Below are 27,323 nucleotides of genomic sequence, written 5' to 3'. Positions count from 1 at the left end.
ATGGGCCTCCCGAGTGAGGACCGCGGGGAACCCCCGAGGGTGCGTGGGCTGGTGAGAGCGCACGGTGTCCCCGGCAGAGGACCAGAGGACGGGCGCTGGGGACGGCACTGCGAGGAACAGAGAGGATTGGCGCACCCGCTGGCTCCTCCCACCTCTGCCTCCTCCGCGAGCGGGGAAGATTAGCTCTGGGGACATCAAGTGCCAGGAACCCAGGGGACCGATCCGGAGGAGCTAGGCGCGCGCCCAGGTGAGGAGGGGGCCCGGGGCCTATGGAGTGCCCGGCGGTGGCGCTGGCCCAGCATAGGGCAGGGGTGACAGCTGAGCCCCCGGCGCTGCTGAGCTCTGCCTCTGGCGCCCTGGGAAGCTGCACTAGCACTGGGAAGGGCGTGGGATCCTGGACCTCCCTCCAAGGAGGGACCCCAAGAGTTCAGCGCTAAGGGGCTGAGTCAGGCGGGTAAAGTGGGACACAGGGATTTCCTGATCTACACATGTGTTAGACACATGCACACACGCCCATGTGCCCACACCTTTGGGGAAGAAGGTTGCTTCTTCTGGAATCCACTTCTCACACGCAGCTGTGGAAACAAAATTACAAAGCCAAAGCCACCCTTCCCTCTTGGCAGGGAGATAAGAGCACAGCATTAGGATTACCCTGGCCAGACTCCAGGGGGTTCCTATTTTCAAACACCCAGCAGAGCAGGAAGCAGAAGAGTTGGCCCCTCCTGGCCTCCTGGAGCTTCTCCTGCAAGTATCCTTCTCCCCTTCCCGAGGGGGTTCTGGGCGGCCCACAGAGGTGCCTGGAGCGAAGAGAAGTTGTGTTGCCAGTAAGGGGGAGTGCACCACCAGCCAGGACACAGGACTCAGGTGTGGGAGGGCCGTGCTGCCAAACCAGTGTGGCACGGATTCTCTTTGACCCAAATGGGACTGTGAAGCTGGGAGACTGTCCGTGAGGCTCAACTGGAACTGGCACCCCCGAGGGGTCTGCAGTCGCAGAGATTGGGCTCTCCCCCATCTCAGCAGTCAGTCCTGGCCTGACCCCCAACGGGGAGATGCCCACCCTGGCTCCTGAGCCCTGAAAAGGCCAGGGTAGTTTAGGAGCCTCCTCTGAGAATCCTGGTTCCCCACCCCAGAAGGAGGTATGTCCCAGAAGGGAGATGACCATCTGGTTACCAGTACTCTGGTTTATCAAAAGCCTGGTTGTTTTTGTGGTTCATGATTATGACCTTGACTGAGCCCAGAAGAAACATTTCCACACAAGCAAAGCCACAAGGGGACAATTTCGAGGGGACAGACACTGACCCAGAACGGGAGTTCTCACATTGCAATGTTCCAGAGTTCCAGGAAGCTGTGTGGCTCACAGTCATGCACAGCGGGTCCCCTCCTTTCTCTGTGAAGTCAGCATCTGGGATGTGCTGTCACAGGTGCCTGGCTCCGTGTCTTAGGAAAGATTCATAGCTCAGAAAGACAAATGGGCTGATAAATATATGTTCATCATTGTTTTAGAATAAATGTAGGAGGGCTGGGGATGTAGCTCAGTGGCACCATACCTGCCTGGCAAGTGCAAGGTCCTGAGTTCTATTCCTGGTACCAGGAAAAAAAAAAACAACAACCTGTAGGAACGAAGGAGAGGAAAGCAGTTACTATAAGCATGCTCACTCAATCAGGTGGGCTGGTTGATTCCTGCCAGAAACTGTGTGCATTCATTCCTCAGTGGCAAAAGCTGTTTACTGAGCAGCTACTGGGTGCCAGGCACCAAGCCGAGAGCTGTAAGACAGACACGTTCCCTACTGTCATGAAGTCCACCCTCCAGCATTGAAGGGTGCATGAGTAAGCTGAGCTCGGGTCATGAGGAGAGCTTTGAGGAAGAGCCAAGTGCAGAGGCACAGCGATGTTGGGGTGTGTGTGTGTGGTGTATGTGCGCACAGGTGGGAGCGACCGGATAACCGGGAATCAGTTTTGGGTTTTTTTGTGTTTGTTTTGTTTGATACTGGGGATCAAACTCGGGACCTTGTGCTTGCAAGGCAGGCAGCGGCACCACTGAGCTAAAGCCCCAGCCCTGGGATTCGGTTTTGAAGAGAAGAGATCTCTCTGAGAGGCAGCCCCACAGCACCGGGAACAGGCGCTGCAGGAGGCACAGTTGAAATCCAGCGTGGGCACAGGTAGCGGCTGGGCCAGGCAGCGCAGAGTCTCTGGGCCAAGGGGGAGAGTTGCAGAGATTGCATTTGATTCTCCGATCAGATCAGTGAGAAGCCGAGAGAGAGTCTGCGCAGAGGCATGATATCACGAATTCAGGTTTTGTTTAAATATTACCCTGGACGCGGTATGGAGAACAGGTTTTGAGGAAGCAGAGGTCGGAGTGCCTCGAAGGTGGTAGGTGACCTTGTGCAGGTGGTGGCAGCAGATGGCGCTATCTGGGGCAATGAGAGGACATTATCTGAGCTTTCTCTGGCTCAGGTTTCCCAGCTACAAGCTGAGTCTGACATTGCTACTTCGGGCCCAGTCATCCTGTAAAGGCAAATGAGCTGATTAATAGGCTCTTAATGTCATATTAGGTTTTATTACTATTATCAGTTGCTAATACCATCTTTCTTTGAATTCCCTGTGTTTCATTTTACACTTCATTCTAATAAACATCAATTTTCTGTTTTATTTTGCTAAATAAATCTAATTTCATTATATATAAAAATTATGCTCTGCTCAGTGCATTGGAAATGGTTACCTGAAAGTTCCCCGTGAAACCCATCAGAGAATGCCGTGACATGAATGCTAAAATGGTAACTGTCTTAATTTAGAAAGGGAGATGTGCTCAAGAAAAAGTAGGCTATTTGACAGAAGGGGAAAAAGCAAAACCTTTTTTTGCTTTGGGCAGATTTGATTTTGTCCTGGATACAGGTCTGCAGGCAGCCTGAGTGCAGAGATGTGTAGCTAGGGAGGTTTTCCAGAACAGGCTTATAGCCCCGAGTTGAACAGGACTATTTCCCTTAGGGAAGCATTTTCTTTCTGAGAAGCTCAGACCTTTCTCCCATTGGTCCCTGACTAAGTTTTGGAGTCAGGGAAGAGCTGCGAGGTTGTTTACCAGCTAGGGCAGGGATGACATTCTCGTGACAGGACAGCTCACCGCCACATGAAGCAACCCTGATTCTCCGTCCTGATGCTCTTGGACTTGCAGCTCATGAGAGCTCGCTGCCTCTGTGTGGAAGCAACGAGCCCTTCCTCATCTGTGTGTGTGTGTGTGTGTGTGTGTGGCAGAAGTCTCAGCTCCTCTTGACTGAATAGGCTCTGGCTACGCTCGTGCGCCAGATTCCTTAGTTATTTATGGGATCAGTGTGTCCAAATTTGAGCTTCAAGTGACAGGTTTGAGGGGTCAGTGCTGACAAAAGTGACAGTGATTCTGGGACCTGTAAGATCTCGCTCTCTCACTCTGTACCACTGCAGTTCCTTAGGATTGGTGCTGGCTGGGGCATCTTTAAGGGAGAGGTTAGCTTCCTCTGGGGTCCCTACATTTGTTTGGTTTGACTCATACAATGTCTTCAAATGTTGACTTAGTTGCTATCCCTAAAGATCAGTGAGTATCACATACAAATGTAGTCTTCCAGCCTTTGAAAACTCTCAGATCTAGTAGCCTGGAGCCCTCATTCCTGCATGGAGCAGTCGTTGGAGGGGCCCCCTCCTGGGTCTTCCTGCATGGCTGCTGCACCTCAGTCCCCACGAATCCTCACATGGGACTCTCTTGTGGTACCTGGCTGGCCCTTCTGGCCTTGGCTTTAGAACCTCAGGTCAGGGCTGTCCAGCCCGGCCTGCCCGCCCTTTCCAGGTCCATCCTGCAATACAGGAGTCCCTGATTGTCCCAGGATCCCACTGGTCAGCCTCAGGCCTGTGCTTTGCTCTTCTGACCAAACCAATGGTAGAGAAGCTCCCGCCAGCAGGGTTTTATAATCTGGGTCCACACAGGACACATCCAAGACCTTCTCTGTGCGGAACACTATCTGTCAGGTGCTGTCCTGGTCTCCCCTTTCCTCCAAGAGCCTCTCCTGTGACCCGGCGTCCTGGCTGTTGTTGGGCAAATGTCCCTCTGTGGGAGCCTTCATCTGTTGAAATCCTGGAAGCCCCACAGGGTCAACAGGATGTGCTCTTCCTGGTAGAGAATGCAGCAGAAGGGAGGCCCAACCCTCTCTAAAATGTTATGCTCTCTTGTGCATCCTACAGTGGCTCTATATTATTATTTTAGCTTATTTGGCCAACTCATCCTGATTTTGATATGCTTTCAGTTAGGTTGTTCTAAGGATTTATAGCAGAACTAGTGGATTTCAACTGAAGGTGACTTTTCTCCTCTGGGACATGTGGCAACTTCTGGAGATGTATTTGGTTGCCACCCTGGGGTGTTCCACTGAACCCCATTGGGTAGAGCCAGGGATGCTGCTAGACACCCCTCAAGGCCCAGGGAGCCACATAGCTAGGAACCCTCAACCTGGAACATCCATAGCACTGAGTCCAGGGTCCTTACTAGAGTCAGAGCTTATGTTCAGATCCCAGCCTGGCTACTTCCTGTCTCTGTGGCCATGGGCATGATATTTAACCTGTCTCTGCTTTCTCAGCTGAACTCTGAGCTCTGAAGATGAAATGTGTTCATTTGTATAAGATACTTCGCGGGGTGCAGGCACAGGATAAGATGAGATTATTTCAGATCGCTGTGCTTACTCTTCCTCCTTGTTTCATTCATATGGGGTGTACACATTTGGGGGGCTGAGGGTGTTTGGATTGATAGCCCTACCAGTTACCACGGGATGCCTGGTCACCTGATGAGGTTACAGCAAAAGACGAAAGAATAATATATGAAGAACAAGGAATAGAGAATAATGAACAGTGGTTTATTACTTGGGGGCCCAGAAATTGATCTTTAGCTCTCTCTTGGCTAAAGAGCACCTGATCTTAACCCTCCTGGCTAAGACCAAGATCTCTGGATTAGTCAGTATTTATGATTACACAACATAACAAGGGAGGCGTAAAGGCAGATGGAGGGAATAGCAGAACTAATGCACTGATGAGCCAGGCTGTGAAAGGGGAGGAACTGTGGATTCTAGTGAAGGACAGGTCACGATTAACAAGCCACCTGTGCTATCTTCACTAACGTTTGATCTCGGAGAATGGCATCACAGAATCCTAATTCCTCAGCTGCAGTGTTTCCTTGCTATTAGAGACATCACAACCTCATCGATCATTGAGACCTCAGTTGTGACCCTTGGCATAGGGAAGTCTATCACCACACACCAGCCAAAAGGTCCATTGGCGAATCACACTTAGGCCTTGGAGTGCCCCACAGTTTTAATCAATAGCTGAGTTCATAAGCCAAATCAATAGTATCCAAAGCCTGCTCAGTGCAGTTTCAAGCTGGTCTCTTTCACGAGGGTGAACGCATCACGTTCAGCTTCTCTTGCAGGATGCTCACAGGTGCACCCAGAGGTGTTAGGGGGCTGTTTACAGATCCCCCCAGAGCTGCTTTCCCTCTACAGCCCCTGTTAGAGTACCACCTCCTCGTTTGCGGTTTTAAGTTACCCATGGTCCAACTGTAGTCAGGAAATACTAAGTGAAAATTCCAAAAAAAACCACTCATGTATTTTAAATTGCACCCCATTCCAAGTAGCATGGTGGGCTCGAAAGTCGTCTGGCTCCATCTTGCCTGTGTCCAGCATAGTCACATTCTCCATGCTACTCGCCCATTGGTCACTTGGCAACTGCCTTGGTGATCGGATCAGTGGTCATTTGGCGCTTGTGTTCAGGTGACCCTTATTTTACTAAGTGATGGCTCCAAGCACTGTGGCGTGTAGGAGCATAAACCATGGAGGGCAGATGGACACAGCACTGCATGGAAAGCCACAGGACAGAGAGCCAAGGAGCCAGTGCTGTCTGTGGGTGGGTTTCCACTGGAAGTTGAGAAAGTATCTCTCGCAGACAGGCAGGAATTACACATCCCTTTTCAGATTTAATCAGTATTCTCCTGGAACATAGCCAGGCTTAATTCCACAGCCCCCAGGGGAAGATGTGGACACTGAGTTCCTCTAATGGAAAAAGCTTGTTTATTATTTCCAGTTTCCTCCATGGCCCCCTACCCCACCCTCTCCACGTCCTGTCCCCAGGCCTGCATCTACGTGACAGGCTGCAGGACTGGGATGCCCAGTCGACTTTGAGGAAGGATAACAACATTCCTCAAAGGGCTTATATCCCTCGAACAAGCCCACAAACAGGCTCACCTTTGACAGATGAAGAGAGAAAAGCAAGAGTGGGTCATCAAACCAGTAAGTAGCGGATCCAAGAGTCAAATATTGGCAGCTGGAGACAGCAGCCACATTTCTAAAACTTTCCCTTTTTCTGCCACAGGGTAAGTGTCCTCAAGGAGAAAATCTGTCCTGTAGCTATGCATGCAGACAACTCTCAAAAGCATTGTGACGCTCAGACTCATAATGGTGCCTATATGGTGTGCATGCGAGTGTGTCTGTGTGTGTATACTCGCCCACATGGACTTGTGTCTTTTCTGTGTCTTATTTGTTTAGGGTAGGGGGTGGCTGTGGCTTTAGTTTTTCGTAATTCAGGAATCCCCGATCCTTTAAGGAGACTCTGCAATCGTTCTTTGGAAAACAGTTCTTCACCGGAAGTCTATAGAGAGCCCCCTAGCACAAGTGCCAGGAGGCGTGGGCAGTCTCGGCAGGCTGCTGGGTAGAATGCAGCACGAGCTCAGGAACCTCCAGGGTGGCAGATGCTGCCCTGGTCCTAGATGGTCTCTGTCCTTCACATCCTTTAGCTGCGAGGACACGAAGATCTGGACATTTGCAAGTGGGATTCAGGTGAGTTCCTTTTTCAATATGGGTAGAATCAGTTAATTTTTATATTACTTGCAGCTTTAAAACACTTACATAAAAATGGCTGTATTATTAAGCTGCTTCCACAGTAGGGAACTTACTTCTTGTTTTGCTTTTTCTACCCTACCTCTTTTCTAAGGTTGAGAAGTGATTACAAAAGAGCTGTGTCAACAGTGCCCCAAATGGGAGGCCACTGAGACACTTCTGCAGAGGTCATTTGAGTCTTAACACATCTGAGTTGATGGGAGGCTTAGGTTCTTGATGCCATCAACTAACATGGCACAGATAAAAACAATGCTCCTACAGTATTACCCTTTCTTTCCTAGTTTCATTGTTAGCAAGTGTTGAGTAGGAAATGCTTTGCTGATGCTTTTTCAAAGAATCATACAACTTAGCTAAAGATGGGGCCTCCGAGTCCAACCCCACCTGTGAATATCTCATTTTTTTCAATAGCCTTGCAGGGGAACCCATTACCAATGGTGAATCCTTCTCTTGACCAGTGAGGCAGATATTATAAAGGATCTAATTATCAAAATGCTCTTCCTTTGTTGTCCAGATAGCTGCCTCCTTGTTCTGTGTTTTATAATGGAAGAAATATTTCTCTCTTGTTAAATAAGGATATAGCTGCTCTTCTCTTCTCTTAGGCCAGGGCTTCGTAACCTCAGCATCGTGGGCCAGTGGGGGTGTATTTGTGTTGTGGGGCCACCCTGTGCATATTTAGCAGCACTTCTGGCCTCTGCCTGTCCTCACCAACAACGCTCCCCTTCCGCTTGTGACAGCCAAAAACATTTCCAGACATGACCAAATGTTTTGAGGGACAACATAGCTGTAGTTGAGAGTTACTAGATAGGGTGATGTGCTGTTTGTTTGTTTGTTTGTTTGTTTTCCTACCTTCCTGTTACTGTAAAATATCCAAAGCAGGAGATGATATCTTCTTCCTCAATCCTTCAGTCTGATAATAGATCCATTCTGAGCTACTGAGCCATTAACCATTTTCTTAAAATTTAGTCAAAAGTAAGTCAGCGTATTATTTGCTCTTAGGTCTTTCTGTAACTCCCTATGCTCCATATTAGTTTTATTATTGTTGCTGTCATGATTCATATAAGCTTCATGGCTTGGAGCAACACAGTTTGTTATCCTGTCACCTCTAAATCCAGACATCTCGAAAGGCTAAAAAGGTGTTGGCAAGGCTGAGTTCTTGGATCCTGCAGGGAAAGTCGGTCTCCTTGCCTTCTCAGATTCTAGAGGTCACCAGGTCTGTGACTCCTGCACTTTCCTCCATCTTCAAGGACAACCGTGGCTGATTGGCTGTCACATGACGTCATTCGGACCTCCGCTGCTGGCGCCCCTCCCCCTTCTCGTGACTACCTCGGGCCACCAGATGGCGTACAATCCTCTCTCTATTTTAAGGCGCTTGATTAGCAGCTCTTAATTCCATCTGCAATCTTTAAATCCCCTTTGACACATAACAAACGCATCCGCCTTTACCCATTGATTTAAAGCATTGCAAAAGAGAAAAGTAGAAAAAAGAATTAAAAATTACCTTTAGTTCCAAGCTATGGAAAAATCTCCAAAGATAAACCCTGTAAACTTTTAAATCTTTATTTCGTCTCCTCCTTCTCCCCCTGCTTCATTTCTAGTTCATATATCTCTATCTATAATGATGATAATTCTCTTAATCCTCTGTGTGACATTTTAGTTCGTTTTAAACATAGTACTCCTCATGAGCAGCAAACTCTTTTTTAATGTCACTTTTGAATTATTTCTTATTAATAAAGCAATACTTTTATCATAAAATATGTGAGATATAATGGGAAAAACATTCATAAGTCCATTATCCTTTTTATATTAATTGCCTTTTCAGTATGAATTTTTATATGACAGTTTTGTGTTATTTTTCAATTAAAATTGCAGTTGGTTTTTCCAGAGTTAAATAAACATGCTACTGCATGCACTGAGTTTTATTTCCCTGTGTAGAAGACATTTTTATGGTAATGCTAGATATCTAATGAAAAGGTCAGGTAAGGACACGGACAATTTAATGCTTTCCACACTGCTTTCTAAAACTCATTTTAAGCCTGCTAGCATTGCTGACTTTGGGTTTTTTTGTTGTTTTTTTTGTTGTTTTGTTTGGTACCAGGGATCAAACTTGGGTCCTTGTGCTTTTGCAGCAGGCGAAACCACTGCGCTAAATCCCTGGCCTGCTGACTTTGTTTTGTAATTTTGGTGCTCTCAGGCTTTGGTTTACCAGATGTTGCTCTGTGTGTCCAGTTACATCTCAGGAGCAATTTTGCCCTTTTGTCTTGGCCTAGGGTGGCAGCTGGCACGAATCCCATTCCTGGGGGCCCCACCTTTGTGACCTAATCACCTTCCACAGGCCCCCACGTCTGAATGCTACCACCTTGGGGCCTACGCTTTCAACATATGAATTTGCAGAGATGCAAACAGAACATCACTAGGGGGCTCTGTAACCCCCAGTGTCTCTCAGTAGCTAGTTTGGATCAGGGACCTGTCACCTTGAAGAGGAAAGTAAGGAGCTGGGTTTGTGGAACATTTGCAACGTTGGCAAGCCATGGAGGTGACCAGGAGGGGTGCCTGGTTATTGCCAGGGCACCCATAGCCTGTGGAGGACGAGAAGGACAGTGAATATGAAGTGCCCTGAGGACTATGGTGGAAATGCCTAGGTGGATGTGGAGCCCTTCATGAAACCCACTAAATCTACCCAGCTGTTCCACCCTGTTCCACCCTGGACAAGGATTATCACCAAGCAGCAAAGAAAGATGTGTTTGTTTAGGCAAAGAGCCTTCTGTGAGAAAGAATGTGGCTCTGCCCAAAGGGCAGCAGATGCTCGGTGCGTTTGTGAGAGGCAAGAGGGCCAGGATGGTTGCGGTAAGATTGCACAGGGACTCAGATATCCCTCGGAGTCTGCAGTGCACGTTCCGACGACAGCTTTCTCCGCTCTCTTTCTCTGTGACACCCGGAGCCATGCAGGGTCTGACAGAGGAGAGACATGATCGCCGTGGGCACGATGATGCCTGGAATGGATCAGGGGGACCACTTAGAGTTATTGCCAAAATTCAGATGAGCGATGGGGGTGGCTTGGATCATTTCCATCACCCCCTAAATCAAAGGGGCACATTTTAAAGCAGAAAAGTTGTGCACGAATGCAAGATGGTTTTGGCTAGTAAGATGTTAGTGTGCAGTCTAATTGCCATGGGAAACACTTCTTCAACACCAGCTGCCTGCTGGGCTCTCTGTCAAGTGCTAGGGACAAGAACAACCTGATTTCTGTCCTTCAGAATTTAAGAGGGGTAGGGTGATCGAGACTGACAAAAAAAAAATCAATATTCACACCAAATAACAGCCACAGCAGCAGCATTATAATCACTGTTTAATTAGGGCAGAACCATTGGCCCAAAGCAATGTTTACTGTGTGCTACATAGAGAGGCACTATAGATATGATGTAAAGAGTCATATGTGGTTGTTAAAATTATGATATTTTGATGCTATGCTTTGTAACTAAACTACAATGTTACTTTGTAACTAAACTACACTGCTACCCTGTTAGAGAACTAGTGGTGAAAAACCTAATGTTAACTGCTGGGGAGTATGACTTCTGAGCCCGGTAATCCAGTAGTATCAGAAGGGTAGGTGGTCCTTACCCAAGCCCAGCTCAGAAAATACACATTTGGTTTTCCCCATCGCGCCTCACTCTGCCCCCGACTTTGTCAGCATATTTAAGCCCTCTGTGCATATTCTCTTCCCTCTCCGTCGCCAGCTGTGCAGAAGGTTCAGCTGAGCCCAGCATGGCCCCACCAAAACTGCACATGCTCTTCTGCCTCTTCGGCTGCCTGCCACTGGTCCATCCTTTTAACTGGCAAGACATAGAACCTGTCACCTATATCCAACCATCAGGTAAGAGACACCTGACTGCAGGTCTTGAACTCCTGGCAACATCAGCAATGCTGCACGTTTGGGCTTCTAAGCAAGTCCTATTAAGAGATGGTGGTGGGATCCTTAGTTCTCCTGACATTGGGAGAGGAACCCACTTTGTCCTGTTGACAGCACAGGACAGAACCAGGGTGAGGTGGGGGGCGGGGCCTTGAAACAGGCCTAGTGCTGGCTCATAGCGGAGGGTGGCATGAGCAGATGAGAATTTAGGGTCTTGAGATCCAGAGGGAAATGATCTTTCTGCCTAAGAAGTAGGGACAAGTGGGCCCTAGGAGCTCCCAGGAGAAAAGACATGGTCACTTGCTCTCTTACCTTGGGGAAAGAAGGGGAGAAAGAGAGGGTCTTGACAAGCCAGGAGGAGTAGTGAGAACAGGCCACCTGAAGTCACCTCTGTGTCACCACAAGACCCTACTGCAAAGAGCTCGCACTGGAGCTTGGTGATGTCCTGCTCATCCAGGCCTTGTAAGTGTGGTCCTGCGTCCCTCCTAGGAGAGCAGGGAAGATGGATGTGAAGGCCTTTCACTGTCAGTCACGGGTCTGTGCATATGCTTAGACGCAGTCCCCAGATCTGGTTGTTCAGGCTTCACAGACAACAACATTTCACAGCATTGCATAACGTGGTGCCATCGAGATCAATTTTGCCCCACTTCATCATGGGGAAATGAATGCATTAGTAGGAGAGGGACTGTATCTTTTCTTTTTTTTGGTACCAGGGATCGAACTCAGGTCCTTGCGCTTGCGAGGCAGGCGACGGAACCACTGAGCTAAATCCCCAGCCCTGAGGGACTGTATCTTATGTGTACACCGATGTCTCTGAGGTCTGCTCATCCCTCAGCATCGACCAGCATTGACCAGCAGGTTTAGGCATCAGGGATGTGCAGGTGACCATGGCCAAGGTAGTCTAGGAAGCTGGTACAGTTAGGTGAACCATGGGTTGAAGACATGTAACATTTTACATGATGATAGGTAAATTATCACCTAGGGGACATTTGTACCATGCACTTGGTGTTGGTTCAGGGTGAGAATGTCAAGACATGCTTCCTATCCTCCCTTCCCGTTTGTTTAAAAGTCACTGGGGTGGCAGACACTTAAGGACAAGGACATTGATTTATTCTTCTATGTAGTTCCAGCCCAACACCCTCCTCTTTCTAAATGCTCAAAAAGGAATGCACACGTTTTTGAAATTTTTATAAGTTTATTAAATAAAATATTTGAATAATAGATGATTCTTTATAAGTTCTTATTAAATGAATACATAGAAAATAAAAAGGTTTATGAATATGGAGTTCATGAAAAGAGAGTTGCCAGTTGCTAATGGAGAGCATAAAGCCGTATAAGAGAACATGATTTTCCTAGTGTGTAGATAACTCATCTGAAGACTGAGTATCAGGAATATCAGACAAATGAACATCACCAAAAACAAGTAATAAGGTTAATAGCACAGGTTCCAAAGCTCCTCTTCCTTTAAGATGGTTCCCGTTGGATGCTGGGTGGAAGCAGGAATTGGGGCCCAGCCTTCTCTGCACCACCCCCCTCCGGCCTGGGGAGCCACGTGACCCTGCAGACCCCTCCTGAACCCCGAGTCAGCCCCTCACTTCTTGAGACCTTCCCAGGGGCCAGGTGTCCGGAAGGCACCTTGACCTGAGTGCTGGGTGGGGAAGTGTCTCAGGGACACCAGGTTGGGGAACCTGAGGGTACCCCTGGGTTATTGGAAAGAGTCCCAGGGCCTTGGAGGAATTGAGGTCTGATCAGGGGAGAGGTCTGCTTGTGTAGGGTGGCACCTTTCTGTGGCTGTTGAGCTGGTTTTAGAAGGAGTGTGTCCAGGGCCACCGTGGGTCCCCACTGAACCCTAAGAGCCTGCAGGCACCCCACTTGGTTCAGCCATGCCTCAGCTGCCTGTGGATGGGCTCAGCACCTCAGAAGGGCTTATGGCAGAGGGAAAGGTAGCTGTCATCTCCCTGCTGCCCTCTGGATGTGACCTGTTCATGCTGCATCATGAATATGGCTCCAGAGTCTCCGTGGAGAGCAAGACCCTTTTGTAACCCTAAATATCCCAAGCTGTTCACCTGCAATAGAAGGTAGAAAACCAAGCCTCTAAGGAAACGCTGGGAATTTTGAACTTGCTCTACAGGGAAGCAGATGGTCTTGTTTAGGTCTGTAGATCTCTGAACTACTCCGAGCACTGCACATAAGTTTGGCTCTCCAAGGATCTAGCCCTGGGGATGGGGACAAGGACACCAGCTGGCTGCCTGTTGCAGGTCATGTCCTGTGCTGGTGCTCGACTCTCATGTCACTTTACCCTTACAGCTATCGGGTAGGCTGGCTCAGTGTTTTCCTCCCAGGCCAGAGCCTGTAGCACTGCCCCTGCCTCCTCAAAACCACCATCCTTGACCTTGTGCTGCTGTTCTCTGCAGTAGCCAGATGGCCTGGTCCCTGAGCACAGTGATCCTGAAAGCTCAGTGAAGCTCTCCTGGCCCTTCTCTGGTTCTGTAGCTGGGAAGGGGTCTTGGAGCTGCATTTCCAAGCTCTGTGAGGCTGGCTGTGGGCCCCCCCTGAGTATCGAGCAGGCCTTCTTGGACGGATGCCTCCACCTCGGGTGGGTGATTCACCATGAGTCAACAGGGCAGATAATGTAGACAGACTTATCCCTGCAAAGCCACAGTGATCTGAGCTGTGCCCCCTCCGGATGCAGGTGCCATGCCCAGGTGGGTGTCTGACTGCACAGGCAGAATTGGTGGAAAATGCACAAGAGTGTCCAGCAGTGTCCCACCGCCCCCCCCATCCAACAGTGGGCTGCTGAGTGAACCAAGGAGAGAGTCTGGATGTACTGACATTTGGACCCAACATCATACCATAAAACCCAGGTTTGTCTTGGGTTTGGAAAGGAAACCACATAAAGCTGCAGGAGTGTGGCAGGGATTTGGGGCCAGGGGGAGGGGGTTTCAGGAAATACTGAGTACTCACCTCGGCACAGATGCTGTGTTTCAGAAATACAGAGACAGCTCTGTTGCAGATGAGGAGAAACAGCCCAGTGTGCAAACCACAACTTTTATATCATGTGATAAGAAGAAGGGTTATATGTATCTGCCCAATCACATTATCTGTCTATGTATTTATCTATCATCTGTCTATCTCTATGTATCTATCTCACATATCTGTCATCTATCTATCTCATGTACAATGGACCCTCAAGTTACAACCAGCCTGACATACGTTCAGCTTGGGTTATGACCAGAATTTTAGTTTTAACCTACGAACAAAGTCTTGGGTTATGACCTGAATGCCGGCCCCTTGTGCTTCCACATGGTCTCAGATACACATTTAACCCTTAGAGTTCTGGAGGATCATTACAGCATCCTTTCCTGTGTGGGGTTAACGGAGAAATCTGGGCCAGTGTCTCTCTAAGGACCCTGAGATCTGCCTGCTTACAGGAGAGAGACTTTGAGGGCTGTGTAGAGGAGCCTGAGGCTTCAATTGACCAACCTGAGTTACAACCAGCCCTCAAAAATGAATTGAGTTCATAAGTCAAGGGTCCACTGTATCTATCTATCCATCCATCCGTCTATCCATCTATTATCTATCTTTCATATCTATCTAATCTATGGAATCTGTGATACTGAGGATGAAATGATTCAGTTTGCCTGGAAGTCAGGGAAGGGGTCAGAGGAATCTGACTTCTGATAGAGCTGTTAAAGGTAGAACAAGAGTTTGCCACGGGGATATTGAACAGTGGCTATAACAGCTGTTACAGAGGTGAGGAGATATCAACAGCCCAGTGTGAAGGAGGGAGCTCATGCGGGGAGAGGCGGCAGCAGAGTGCTGGGCAGAAGAGCACTGGGCAGTACGCTCAGCATCTGTCTTCCAGCACAGGGCCTTGGGACTTAGCTTGTACAACTGTGAGCAGCCCTATGTTTCAACCTGAGACACCACAAGAAGGAACCATGTTTGTGTCTGGACTCACAGTACCTTTGCTGAAAGGGCATGTGTGGACTTAATCCCTCCTACCAACTCCCTTCTAAGAGGGTCCAGTCATTCCCCTTAGAAGCGGCTGTGATGATGGGGAGCCATTGAAGAATTTTAGGAGTTGGTGAGATCTGTGCACTCCGACCCTCCAGGAGCTGGGTACAGGAGGCATTTGAAGGGGCCAGGTCTGAGTGCACAGAACAGTAGAAGAGACAGCAGTTGCTTGGTCAAAAGACTGAGAGGGCACAAATGAAAAAGCTCAGCTAAGAGTCAGAGACACATCGGGAAGATAATTCAAGGAAACAATGGTTAGAAATTGAAACTTGCATGGAAGTAGGGGGTTGGTGAGAAAGAGGTAGGAAAGTAGGATGATTCCCAGGCTTTCAGCTTGGGATATGTGAGACAGAGAATTCTGGAGTTGGGAGCTATGTGGTTGGAGGGGGAGGAGGGGGAGGCGAGATGATCATTGGTCTCATTTTGGACCACTGGCTTTGAGGCTGCTATGGGGAAGGGAATGGGTGGAAATGCCCAGTGAGAAGTTGGGAGCAGAAATCTCAAATGACAGACAAAGCTTGTGTTTAGAAAAAACAGACTTGGGGAGTCGCCCTTAGTGTACTCCAGACAGAGTGGAAGGTGAGACAAGACTTCCAGGATTATGAGGTGGTGCTGCAAGGAATCCTGGGAGATGGGCCATGTCTACTTTGATCTTTTTATTTTGCAAACCCCTTCCCAGTGCACCACACACAGCAGGTCCTCAATTAGGTTTAAAAAAAAAAAAGCAAGACCCCAGAAACTGTGAGCAGTGGCTTGATTCCCTTGGATGTCCTTGCAGAATGAATCCGGGGTGCATAATATGAAAAATAAGGTAACGTTCACCTGTTTTTCAGCATGGATCCAAACAATACAATTGCTGCTGCCCACTGCCAGCTTTGGCCACACAAAAATCCCCAAGGGAAGTGGGCCTTACTCCGTGGGTTGTACAGACCTGATGTCTGGTTACACTAACCAGGTAATGCTTTGATTGTTCAAGTTATCCTTATACTCTAATACTGACTTACTCTGGTATTAAAACTTTACCTTATTCCCATCTATGAATGACTCCCTTTGCCATTTCTGTTGCTTCATTCCCTGATTCTTTGCTGTCATTTGATTGGCCTATAAACTCTTTCTTTTCCTCTCTTTCATGGCTGAAGTATACTCTCTTTACCCTCAAAGACTATTTATTTTCTCCTTCATGACTATATTCAATCATCACAGCAACTTAAAAAGTCTCTGAACCTCTTTAAGAATGACAGAGGTATTTAGACCCTTCTAACAAAATATGAAAAACATCTGTTGGAATATGTTTGAGAAGGAACTGGACTAAAAAGCACCTTCATTTCTTTCATCAACAGAGCACCTTCTTACGCTTGTATTATCCATCGCAAGATAAAGATGGCCCTGATGCCCTGTGGATACCAAACAAAGAATATTTTGAGGGTCTTAGTAAAGTCCTTGGATCACCCAGTTTCATGGGCAAAGTTTTCAACTCATTATACAGTAAGATTTCTGTTGATCTCTTGGTGAAATTCTGTAGGGTCTAGAATAGAGAAATTAGGAACAAGAATTTCTGAGAGTTAAGAACAAAGCAGATTTTCTCCAATCTAAATTTCTCCTATGATGACACAGTCAGCATGTCTCAAGAGCCCAGGCAGCTTTGAGTGCATCCAGATTTCTCAGTCCATCCATCCCAAATTCTCTGGGAGTGGGTGTGACATCAGCTGGTGCTCATGCCCTTCCATGATGACTGTTTAGTTTTCCTTCTAAGGAACCATGAGAGGAAGAATGAGCTGGCTTGACAATGAGATTGGTTGTTGTCACCAGTAACCCATATGCTCCGTATCAAGTAAAAAGAGAAAGAAAGCAGAAGCCATTGTCCCTCCAGACCAAAACAAAAGAGTCAAAGCTCATTTCTCACAAATGTGGAGCTCTTCCTGTCACCTACCCTAAGGGACCAGAACCTCTCTTTTACCATCTCAGTGCATCCATGATGAATTTGTCTTCTTGCCACTAACACAGACTTCCCTTTCCTCATCCATGTGACCAACAGTACCATTGGGCAGATGTTAACTCTGCCTTTAAAGTTCTCCCTCAAAACGACCTGTGACTTTTGGAATTCATTTCAACTTCCCTTTAGAGTTTTCTTTAAAAACTCCTTTAAAGTAGAAATGCTAACAGTACCCTAGCTACACATCTTGGTAGCTGAATAATTTCCAAATCACTGGTGTAGCAATCATCACATTCCGTTTTCATGGCCTTGTTGTATAGGTGAGAAAATAAAACACAAATACTTAATAATAAAAATTAGCATTACATGAAAAGTAAAGAAAGAGGGGATGAGATTTTCCATTTTTGAGCCCTTATGTGACTGAATAGATGATTTGGTTTTAGAACATTGCCTTTCACATTTACAAAACCTCAAAATGGCCCAAAGCAGCTGCCTTGCTGAATACACCTGTGAGCAGGAAATTCTCTGACCCTAGGTTGGGAGCTGGCATTGAGAATGGTGATTAATGACTGTGTGGTGTGAGGAAGGGCTCATGGTTCAGCTCTTTGGTTGGTGACTGTCCAGTAGCTGACCTTTGAATGCGTTTACTATTAATCTATAAAAACTTAGGTCTAAATGCTTCAGGGTTTCATGTTGTAAATTAATGGGCAACATCCAAGCCACAGAAAACGCTGACTGATCTCCCTTGGTGTGTGTAGGTGCAATGACTGTTCCTGCAAAGTGGAATTCTCCTCTGAGGACTGGTGAAAAATACCCACTGATTATTTTTTCTCACGGTCTTGGAGCATTCAGGTAATGTTTGAGAGGTCGAGCAGTTTTAGCTTCTAGCAATCACTGAATATATTTTGTCTCCAAATAAGAGAATAGCAGGTATTAGAATGTCAGGCTGGCCGTTGCCTGGGGAAGGTGAGTCCTGGAAGACCTGGCTGTGGCCTACTGCTCAGTCCCAGGTTGTGGGGATAAACTCACAGCCCAGGAGAGAGGAGGTTACATTTTTGCTGATTGTCCTTCTGCATCATAATTATTTATGCTCTTGAAATCATCCTCTGCGCTAGTTTGGGTCTTCCAAGAAACAGACACCATGACTGGATGAGCCCTGAAGATATTATTGAGAGAAATGAAGGATAGGCAGGAAGGTGCAGGTAGGAATGGGGAAAGCCTTCAGACATGGTACAGTTTGGACACCTGGATAGGAGATGGAAAAGGGAGAAGAATTCAGTAACAAAATACTTCGATTACAGCACAGTTCTGAGAAAGATTGGCCAGGCCAGCAGAGAGTGCTTGGCCCAAACTTGGTATGCAAAAGAGCCCCATCTTATAGGAGTGAAGCAGTGTTGGTTCGCAAGCTGGACAGAGTAGCTTCCATTTGGTGGTGGGGACAGACACAGAGGGACAGGAGCTAGGTTGGAGTCACTTTTGCCCTCTGCAGTATGATACCCAACGGGCACATTTCCAGGACAAACCGCACCCACTCACAGATCTCTGCTGGAATCTTAAGGCCTTTGGCTGGGAAGAGGTTGGGCAGCAGCTGTAGTAAGGAATTATACTCAGCTCTTTAATTGTAGTCTGGCCTGTTCTTCCAGACTAGCAAGTGGCAAATTGGATCCCAGAGCCGCATCATGCCTGACACCCATTTCTCAAATGTTTTATTGGAGCACACCATGCACACTTGATTTCTATTATTTATGGCTACGTTTGTGCTCTAACAGGAGAACTGAGACAGAGACATCTTGGCCTACAGTGCTGGAAGCATTGAGTCTCTGACTTTTGAGAGAAGAGTTTGTGATTGCTTACCTGACTGCTTGCCTCTGCATGGTGCTGTGTCTCTAGTAGTGGACAACATAGTTCTTAGACCCCTCCTTTCATTCTCTGCATGCATGATGGGAGAACGAGGCTGTGCAGAGGGAAGGCATGGAGGAGAGATAAGTGTGCCTGATTCTGAACCACTTCATTCAGGCTGATCAATCAGTTCTACAACAGCCAGCGTGTACTAAGTATGTACCCTGTTTCAGACAGGGTGCGTGGTAGCACCCCTGTGGCATTTACTGAGAGAAACAACTCAAAGGAGGAAAGGTTTATTTTGGCTGATGGCTTCAGAGGTTCTCGTCCACGGCTCCTTTGCAGACTCCCTTGCCTTTAGGCCTGAGGTACGGCAGAAGGGTGTGGCAAAGGAAGGGGGAAAGAGCCAAGAGGAAGGGGTGGGACAAGATTCAGCCCCCGAGCTCCAACCCCATGACTGTTTTCTTCAGTTATTCCCTGCATGCCAGTCAGTCACCATCACCTCCAATAATGCCATTAAATTATAAATCCATCAATGTATGAACCCACTGACAAGTTAGTGCCTAATGAGCTTATGACCTTGCAAAATCCACCTCTAACACTGCTGCACCGGGGACCATGCTTCCGACACACAAGTCTGGTGGGGAGCAGTTGAGATGCAAACCCTAACCTTCTGCCCCTAGGGAGGGATGGTGGCGCTGGAGGGAGAGATTATTTTAAAATCTTTCCACTCCACGTTTTGCTCATGATTCTCACTGGAAATCTGGCATAAACCCACATCACCACCTTAATGTTAGGCTTTGGTGAAATTTCCTCCACCAGATAAACGAGTCGCCCATCACCTTTATATTTGGCCTCACTCAAAGTCTCAGGGCATGGACAAAATGTAGACAGGTTCTTTGCTAAAATGTAACACAAATGGTCACTATCCCAATTCCCAATAGGGTCTTCATTTCTACCTGAATCCTCCAAAACCGTGAATCAAAATGATTTTTTCCTCTTTTGAGTCATTTCCAGGGAATTTTATCACACCAAGGAAAGCTGACTAACAGGTCACAGGCGCTGAAGATGCATCCACTCATGCAGTCCTTGCCTATGGGGTACTGTACTCTATAGCATCACCTTTGTACAGAGAAGGACCATGGCAGAGAAAACAAAAGTGCCCATCCCAGTCTCTGACTCCCTACCTTCCTACAGACACTATCTTATTAAACCCTTAATACCATTCTGTAGGTGAGAACAAAAGTTCAGTAATTATCTAAAGTCATGGCTGGGAGTTGGCAGTCAAGATTTGAAAACACAAAACTCTCAAAGGCGATACTTATAATCACTGTGCCAGGCTTTTGCAACTTCTGTTTTATTAGTCCCTTACCTGCCACAGAACAAGAGAATAGTGATGGCAGGTAAGGCAAGGACAGGCTGATTGGAACTGGCATTTTTGATCTCTAGTTTTCAATGCTGATTGTTTTCCAGTTAGGTCTTATTTTCAGGGAAACTCGAAAATTCCCTGAAATGAGGCCAGGTCCTTTCCTGTCTTACAGGACTGCCCCATGCATTGTAGGGTTCAGCATTACCCTCTACTCACTAGAGGCCCACAGCACACTCCCCCAGAAGTGATCTTGAAATCTCCAGACATCATCAAATGTCCCCCTAGGGATAAAGTTAGGCCCCTTTGAGACCCAGAACTCTCCTCTACCCTAGGGCATTGACGGGCAAAATGACCTCCATGTTCAGTTTTCTTAAAGGACTCAGACTTGTCATCATACCTGATAATTTTGATGCTTCCTTCTTTTTGTTTTGAAGGACAGTTTATTCTGCTATTGGCATTGACCTGGCGTCTAATGGGTTCATAGTTGGTGCTGTAGAACACAGGTACGTTACCTAATGGAGCCAGATTCTTTAGTCAAATACAGGGAACGTGGATGCCCATAATTATGCTTCTAGCTGGTGTACAAGTTTATAAAAAACGTTGATGGAATTTCCAGCTATGGTGAGAACAAAAGGAGACTGAGGCAGAGTGTCAAGACTTAAGAAGAACATTATTTCAAGAGTGTTTATTGTATGCCATGGACTCAGCTGGGTGTTTTTCATACACCATCTCATTCAGTCTTCACTACCATCCCAAGAGATTGTTGTTATTTCTGTTGTTTCAGGGAGAGGAAAATGAAGGTGAGAAAGGGCAATTTGCCCTAAGCCAGACAACTAGGAAATAGCACACTGGGATGTGATTCCAGAAATGAGTTTTCAATGTGGCTGATGGTGCCTTTCAGAATCATGAAGACCGAATGGGTTTTTACCCACAATAGACAATAAGCTGTTTTCCTAGCGCTCCTTTGGGTTCCTCTTTAACTTAAAATGAGACGTAGAGTTAGAGAGGAAAGGGAAGTGGAAAGATCAGGGGACACTGAGTCAAGCCTGCAGTTGAGGAACGAGGGTCACAAGAAGTCGAGGACAGAAGGACGTGTGTGAGTAACCGAGTCCATTACTATTACAGAGACGAATCTGCTTCTGCTACTTACTACTTCCAGGACCAGTCTGCTGCAGAATCAAGGAACAAGTCTTGGCTCTACTTCAAATCTGCAAAAGCAGAGTCGGAGACTCTTCGAAAAGAGCAGGTACACCAACAGCAGCTTGGGGCAGGGTGGCCTGGTGGCCTGGGTGAAGGGACAAAGCATGTCCTCTGTGGATCTAAACTCAGCCTCTGCAAGCAATTCTCTGAGGCCTCCGACCCCCATTCCCAAAAGGTCTGGCAGAAGGGCGTCCAAGGAGTAAAACCCCTTAGTGAAATTCTGGTTCATGGTAAAAGCAAAGGCACACATGAGTCCTGGGACGTGAAAGTGAATATTCAGAATTCTCTTGTATTAAAATTTACAATTTTAGAATCTTAGAATGATAGCTCGTAGATCCCCCACCCCCAGAGGCACTACAAGACTTCCTGTCAGATAGGCAGCATATGGTGACACCAAGAATGTGGCCTCCGAAACCAGCTGTCTGTCTGACTCTGGGCTCCGTCACTTGGTAGTGCAGTGACCTTGGAGAAGTTGACCTTCCTGTGCTTCCGTGTTTTACCTGTTGCAGAATAGTGAGTGGTAACAGCATCAGCCTTGCAGGGCTGTGGAGTAATCACGGGCAACAGCACACTGGCTGCTTCTCTATCCTGGCGCTTTACGAATGGGGTGACTTTTAAACTCACCCAGCTGTCATTGTGGTAAGCGTTAGTGGACAATAAATGAAAGCCCAGAGAGGCTGTGTAAGTCATCCAAGGTCATACAGTAGGAAAGCAATAGAGTTAGGGTTTGGACTGAGCTACACCTGCCTGCAAAGTGGCTTCTGATCACTTTTTACGAAGACATTTCCGGTACATAACAGACTGACTGTTTTTTCCACCTGCTGACTCTGAACTTCGGAGTAAGTGTTACAGTCCTGGACTCTGTCACTTCTTTCTGGTAATACCCCTATCAGGTACAGCACCGAGGAAAGGAGTGTTCCCAAGCTCTCAGTTTGCTTCTCGACCTTGACAAGGGAAAGCCAGTGAAGAACGTGTTGGATTTGCAGTTTGACCTGCAGCAGCTGAAAGTGAGCTTTAAAAAGCCATTTTTCCTTTGACCCGTGGTTCATTATTATTTTTTGTTGTCTGATTTTCTACTGTATTGGAAGGTACGGAATGATAAAGGGCTGCAACACACACACACACACACACGCACACACACACACCAGTACAGGTTAAGTTGACAGCAATGAAGAATGCATGGGGTTGAACTGCAAATATAAGTGTTAATGGCTTGGAACTAAAAACTTGGCAGTTTCCTTATGGTTACCTCAATCCCTCCAGGGAAAATATTACTCCTTCTTGGACAGCTCCTACATGTTTTTAAGCTTCACCTTGAAAAGTTGGCCAATGTTTTAGATAAAATTTGCAGAGAAGCCTGGGAACAGGGAGCAGAGGGAAAGAGGAGTCGCTTGGGTGGCAGATGGGACTATGGGTTCTGCCCTCAGGGGACAGGGAAGAGTGGGCTGTCCCCAGCTGGCCACTCTCTCCCCAGTCCCTGCCTGGTACTGTGTCCCCTGGGCCTGACACACCTTTCCCTGACTAACTGCTAACCAACCCTCAAGACCCGAGTCAGGCACCGCCTCCTCCAAGAAGCTGCCCATCCTGGCCTGTCTGACTGTCCCTCCCCTGGGCCCTGGCTGCTCTATGCTGCCCTGCACAATGCTTCTGTATCGCTTTCTCCCTTCGGTGCTGCAGGAACAATCAAGGCCTGCCAGAGTGGGAGAGGCGAAACAGTGCTGGGGCTGACAATTCAGAAAAACTGTATATTCTATAAAAAAGCGAGGTACTTACCCAGACCTGTGAAATACATAATAATTCTATGATTGACAAAGTCTTTATTTTTATGACACCATGTGAGATAGTTACCAATTTGTATTATGCTTTTTCATATAGGGATCTCTTGATAGGAATAAAATAGCAATAATGGGACATTCTTTTGGTGGAGCAACAGTTATCCAGGCGCTAAGTAAAGACCAGAGATTCAGGTAAGAGAATAAGGTGGAGAAAACAAGAGAACAGTAAGTTATAGAAGAGGGAGAATGGGATTTAAATCCCAACAGGTGTGGGATTTAAATTTTTTTTTTAATCAAATTCTTAATGAAGAAGGGATCCTTTAAGGTACACAACTTTATTCTTTGCCCTAGGCAGAAACTATTCATGTCTTCTCTTAAAAACTCCCTGGACCCTCATATATTTTCCTCCATCATTCTTATTTATCTCCTTCAAGCCTTAACATTTTCACTTAGAAATTTGTCTTTATACAAATCTTTTCTGTGGCATAAGGATTGTGATAACAATACTGCCATCATATAGTATTCCCCAATTTTTCCAGGGCAGGAAATTTTTTTATTAATGCCACCTCACTCCATACTCCATCTCTAAGATGCAGCTGGACCTAAAATTACACAGCTATTTGGGCAGGAGTCCTTTTAACTGGCAGGAACATTTCATCCTTGAATGACTTCATCTCAAGCTGATGAGCTCACACAGAACCTACCATATAGAAAGGAAGCATGATCATTTACAAAACTTCACCTTGAATTCCTTAGAAATCCATTTCAACATAAAGCAATCCTCTTATCCTTTAACACATCAGGCAGATTGTTCGAAAGTTCAAGACACAGCAAAAACTTACTGAAGAAAGTTACATTTCCAAATGGTATGCGTCATGTGTTTTTCTTCAACTCCTAGATAGTTTTTCAGATGAATCACCTTTAAAATATAAAGCACTGGGTCCCACTGTTACTGTAGAACAGGTGTAAAGAATGCATTGTGGAGCCCCCAAAACTCTGATACACAGGGGAACCATGCAGTTATTGTACTTTTTTAGACACCTCACAGTTTTAAAGAAATGACTTTATTTTGAAAACATCAACAAAAATGAATAATAAAAACCACTGAGGAAATATCTCTTTATAGTTTGCAATTCCTAAACAAGTCCTCAAGAAAATGATTGTATAATTCCACGTCTGCTACCTTATAAAGGTAATAAAATCCCTTCTCACACTGCAGTTTGATACCTCCCAAACCCAGCGAGCTACCCCATAACAAGCTGGCATGGTGGAAGTCCTGGGCATAACCCTGCAACTTCTATCTGCAGGTGTGGCATTGCTCTGGATCCGTGGATGTTTCCAGTTGGGGAAGAGGTCTACTCTAAAATCCCTCAGCCCCTCTTTTTTATCAACTCTGAACGGTTCCAAAGTACTGGTGATATTGTGAAAATGAAAAAGTTCTTCCAACCTCACAGAGAAAGAAAAATGATTGCAATCAGGTAAGTCTCAGTGACTTATCTCATCATCTGAAACAGAGACTTGAAACTTGGGATAAACATCAGCTGACATTGTTTGGTGGTCATTATAGAACTGCTAAATTAGTTGTTGAGACTTTCAGTGAGGAGAATATTAATCTGTTTCCCTTTTAAAATGAAATTGGTTTCAATCACGTTAATGTATGCAGTGTGTGTACTGCTAATTTAAATTTGCATTAGGATATACACTACTCTTTTTTGGGGGGGTATCGAACTCAGGTCTTTGTGCTTGTGAGGCAGGCAGTGGAACCACTGAGCTAAATCCCCGGCCCTACACTACTCTTATTAAACACCTGAACATGTCAGGATGGGAGGACAAAGTATTCCGTCATCAGGCCAAGCGAGGAACTCTGAGGTCAAATCCTCTATTGTGTTTATCTTCTGGGAAGAAGTGCTCAAAGGACTAAAGGAAGGCGAGGAGGAAGAGCTGCTGGGAGGGGCAGCCAGATGTTTTAGCCTTAAGAACTGGGAAGTCCGGTGGGAATGGGCAGCTGTAAACTGGAAGAGCACAGAATTCACCTGACGCCAAACGTGAACGCTTTGGAGCAGACTCCTGCTCTGAGCTTAGGGCTCCACTTGCCACATCTGTCTGCCTACACTGGGATATTCTCAGCCATTAACAAGCAGGAAATACTCCTAAAATCAAGATGCCAGGCTTCTTTGAACTGTTTTCTAGAGGGGAGAGAAATAGACTCTAAGATTCCTAAATAACAGCTTTGATCCCCTAAATACATCTAAGGAGATCAGATTACAAGTTTGGTTTCCCTGATTTTCAGTACATAGGCCAGCTGGGTCAGTATCTTTCCTACACCCTATCTACAAAAATAATTGTATTAAATTATGTGCATTGTAAATGTCTCATTTCTCTTTTAGGGGTTCAGTCCATCACAATTTTGCCGACTTCACTTTTCTCACTGGTAAAATAATTGGACAGATTTTATCACTGAAAGGAGATATAGACTCGAATGTGGCTATGGACCTTATTAACAAAGCATCGTTAGCGTTCTTACAGAAGTATTTAGGTAAGAACCAGGTATTCTCTCATGATCTGACCTGGATGGTTCTCAAGACAAAACTGTACTCCCTTAAAACTGTGCTACTCTTGTTTTAACCATTCGCAGTAGACTTACAATTTTACAAAGTAGTAAATCAATTTGAAAACAAAAATTTGAGTTAATCTTACCGCTGTGCACATTACAGATCGTAGAACGCATGTCTGCCTGTGAAAGTCGAGTCTCTCTGTAAAGCTGGGGTGACGTGCATGTTGGGGACCCTGACCACGGGGCGCCTGGCACCTTTCTGAGTTTCCTGCCTCGGCTAAGGCAGGCCTGGCAATGCAGCGTGGTCTGTGTAATTCTTAATTCTGTGGCGCCACCTAGAGGCCCTGGACTGTTAAATGCGCTCAGACGTTTAATCGTTTATTTCTGTTCGTGTTTTCCAGGACTTCATAAAAATTTTGACCAATGGAACTCTCTGATGGACGGAGACAATGAGAATCTTATTCCACAGGTCATATTTGACACGGTCACCCTATCTCCGACTCTGCAGAGCCAGACAGGAACAGTGAAAGGGAATCTAGATTAAAGGCAGTTCTTTAAAAGTCTCATTTAAAAATTATCCAGAAGAGACAGGGTGCATGCTTGCGTGGAGAGACCTCAGTGTATTTTCTGAAGTAAATCATATTTTAAAACGTGGGCTATGCTGTAATAATGACAGAGGCTTGGGTTAAGAATTTTTTCCTTTAAATGTAAAGAAAGAATGTATAAAAAAAATACCAACCTAGGTTGAAATTTTACTAAAATGATCCTTACTGTCAAAATTAAAAACTGCTTTTACGATACTTTAATATTGTAATATTAATGTGCATTAAGTAGGAAATGTGTATTAAAATAGGCCAAATGGCAATGAAAATATCTCGATGGCATAAGATTCCCTAACATACAGTAAAACCAGGCCTTGTTGTCTTTTATCCTAAGTTATGATCAGTAGAGTTGAGTTTTAGCAACACAATATTCTAGGTAGAAGTGGCAGTGTTTCTTTTTGACTTTGGGTCATGGTAAGAAAATCAGATGGAGTTGGTAATAAAGCCGTAGTTTTAATGCAGACTTGTTGATGACCATAAAATGTCATCAAGTGGACAAGTGTTGGGGCCAGAGCAGAGGCAACAGAATAAAGAAAGTGGGTAACTTGTTTGCATTTTTAATGCTTTGTCTCTGATGCCTTTTATTTACTGAACAAAGGTACCATTGGTACCAGAGTTATGTGCAATGGCTGGGGACTCCAGCCTGTGAAGGATAACAAAGGAAACATTCAGAATAATAGTTTTCTTCATTTTCCCCACTAATTTTTAATGGATATCAATGTTTAAAATTCTACAGGTAGCAGTGGTATAACAGTTCGATGGAGGTTAAAAGAACACCTTAAATATAGATACGCTTATAAATCTGGCAATCATGGGAAATGTTTCCCATGCTGCTCACTAGTTAATATATAATTTTGGTCTAAGTTTGATGTGTTTCCTACAGCTTCCTCAGAACTAAGTGTAAGGTGGGCCATCCATGCTTGGCAAGCAAACCTGGCCAATGGACCAGTCTCTAGCTCCTTTGCCTGCTTGCTAAGCAATGGTGTGTCCTGATTTGGCACCACAAGCCTCATTTAGTGGTTAAAGGTGAAAAATCACTCATTCTGAGAAATTTGACTTCTCCTCGCCTGTTTCCATTCAGAATAAAGTTGTCTAATAACTATAACATAAGATTATGCTACGGTTATAAAGCACCTTTTTTCCTTCTGATTCTAATTATAAGAGATCTCTGTTAATGGACCTACCAAAGTTTTGACTAGTCTTAATTAAAAGAGATGTTATAATTCAA

The 27,323-nt window shown here is 46.0% G+C and overlaps 1 protein-coding gene across 4 annotated transcripts; it reads left to right on the top strand.

Moving 5' to 3' along the window:
- The first annotated feature begins 68 nt into the window (after nt 1-68).
- Nucleotides 69-27,323, top strand: Pla2g7 (phospholipase A2 group VII). Of its 4 annotated transcripts, none has more exons than XM_021259711.2 (13): nt 6,130-6,293; nt 6,797-6,839; nt 10,634-10,770; nt 15,657-15,778; nt 16,164-16,308; nt 17,515-17,608; nt 20,399-20,467; nt 21,090-21,210; nt 22,058-22,171; nt 23,040-23,131; nt 24,247-24,417; nt 25,327-25,475; nt 25,895-27,323. In XM_021259711.2, exons 3-13 carry the CDS (start codon nt 10,662-10,664, stop codon nt 26,035-26,037), a joined length of 1,329 nt encoding a protein of 442 aa, XP_021115370.1. In that variant the 5' UTR covers nt 6,130-6,293; nt 6,797-6,839; nt 10,634-10,661; the 3' UTR covers nt 26,038-27,323. The 4 variants fall into 4 exon arrangements, with proteins under 4 accessions (XP_004846468.1, XP_021115370.1, XP_021115371.1 ...); XM_087184645.1 differs by having other exon boundaries at nt 6,262-6,376; nt 6,607-6,839; XM_004846411.4 differs by lacking the exons at nt 6,130-6,293; nt 6,797-6,839 and adding an exon at nt 69-247.

Source organism: Heterocephalus glaber, unplaced genomic scaffold (genome assembly GCF_053883595.1).
Source record: "Heterocephalus glaber isolate CG9 unplaced genomic scaffold, H.glaber_assembly_v1.0 deba00001497, whole genome shotgun sequence".
Taxonomy (NCBI): Eukaryota; Metazoa; Chordata; class Mammalia; order Rodentia; family Bathyergidae; genus Heterocephalus; species Heterocephalus glaber.
The sequence above is the reverse complement of the archived record's forward strand: the minus strand, read 5'-3'. Positions and strand labels throughout refer to the sequence as shown.

Bases quoted from the DNA above. Each gene is read 5' to 3' on its own strand.
- Pla2g7 (XM_004846411.4), top strand. From the start codon at position 10,662: ATGGCCCCACCAAAACTGCACATGCTCTTCTGCCTCTTCGGCTGCCTG. The intron at 20,468-21,089 runs GTACGTTACCTA...TTACTATTACAG, and splicing joins GTTGGTGCTGTAGAACACAG to AGACGAATCTGCTTCTGCTA. The intron at 24,418-25,326 runs GTAAGTCTCAGT...TTTCTCTTTTAG, and splicing joins AGAAAAATGATTGCAATCAG to GGGTTCAGTCCATCACAATT.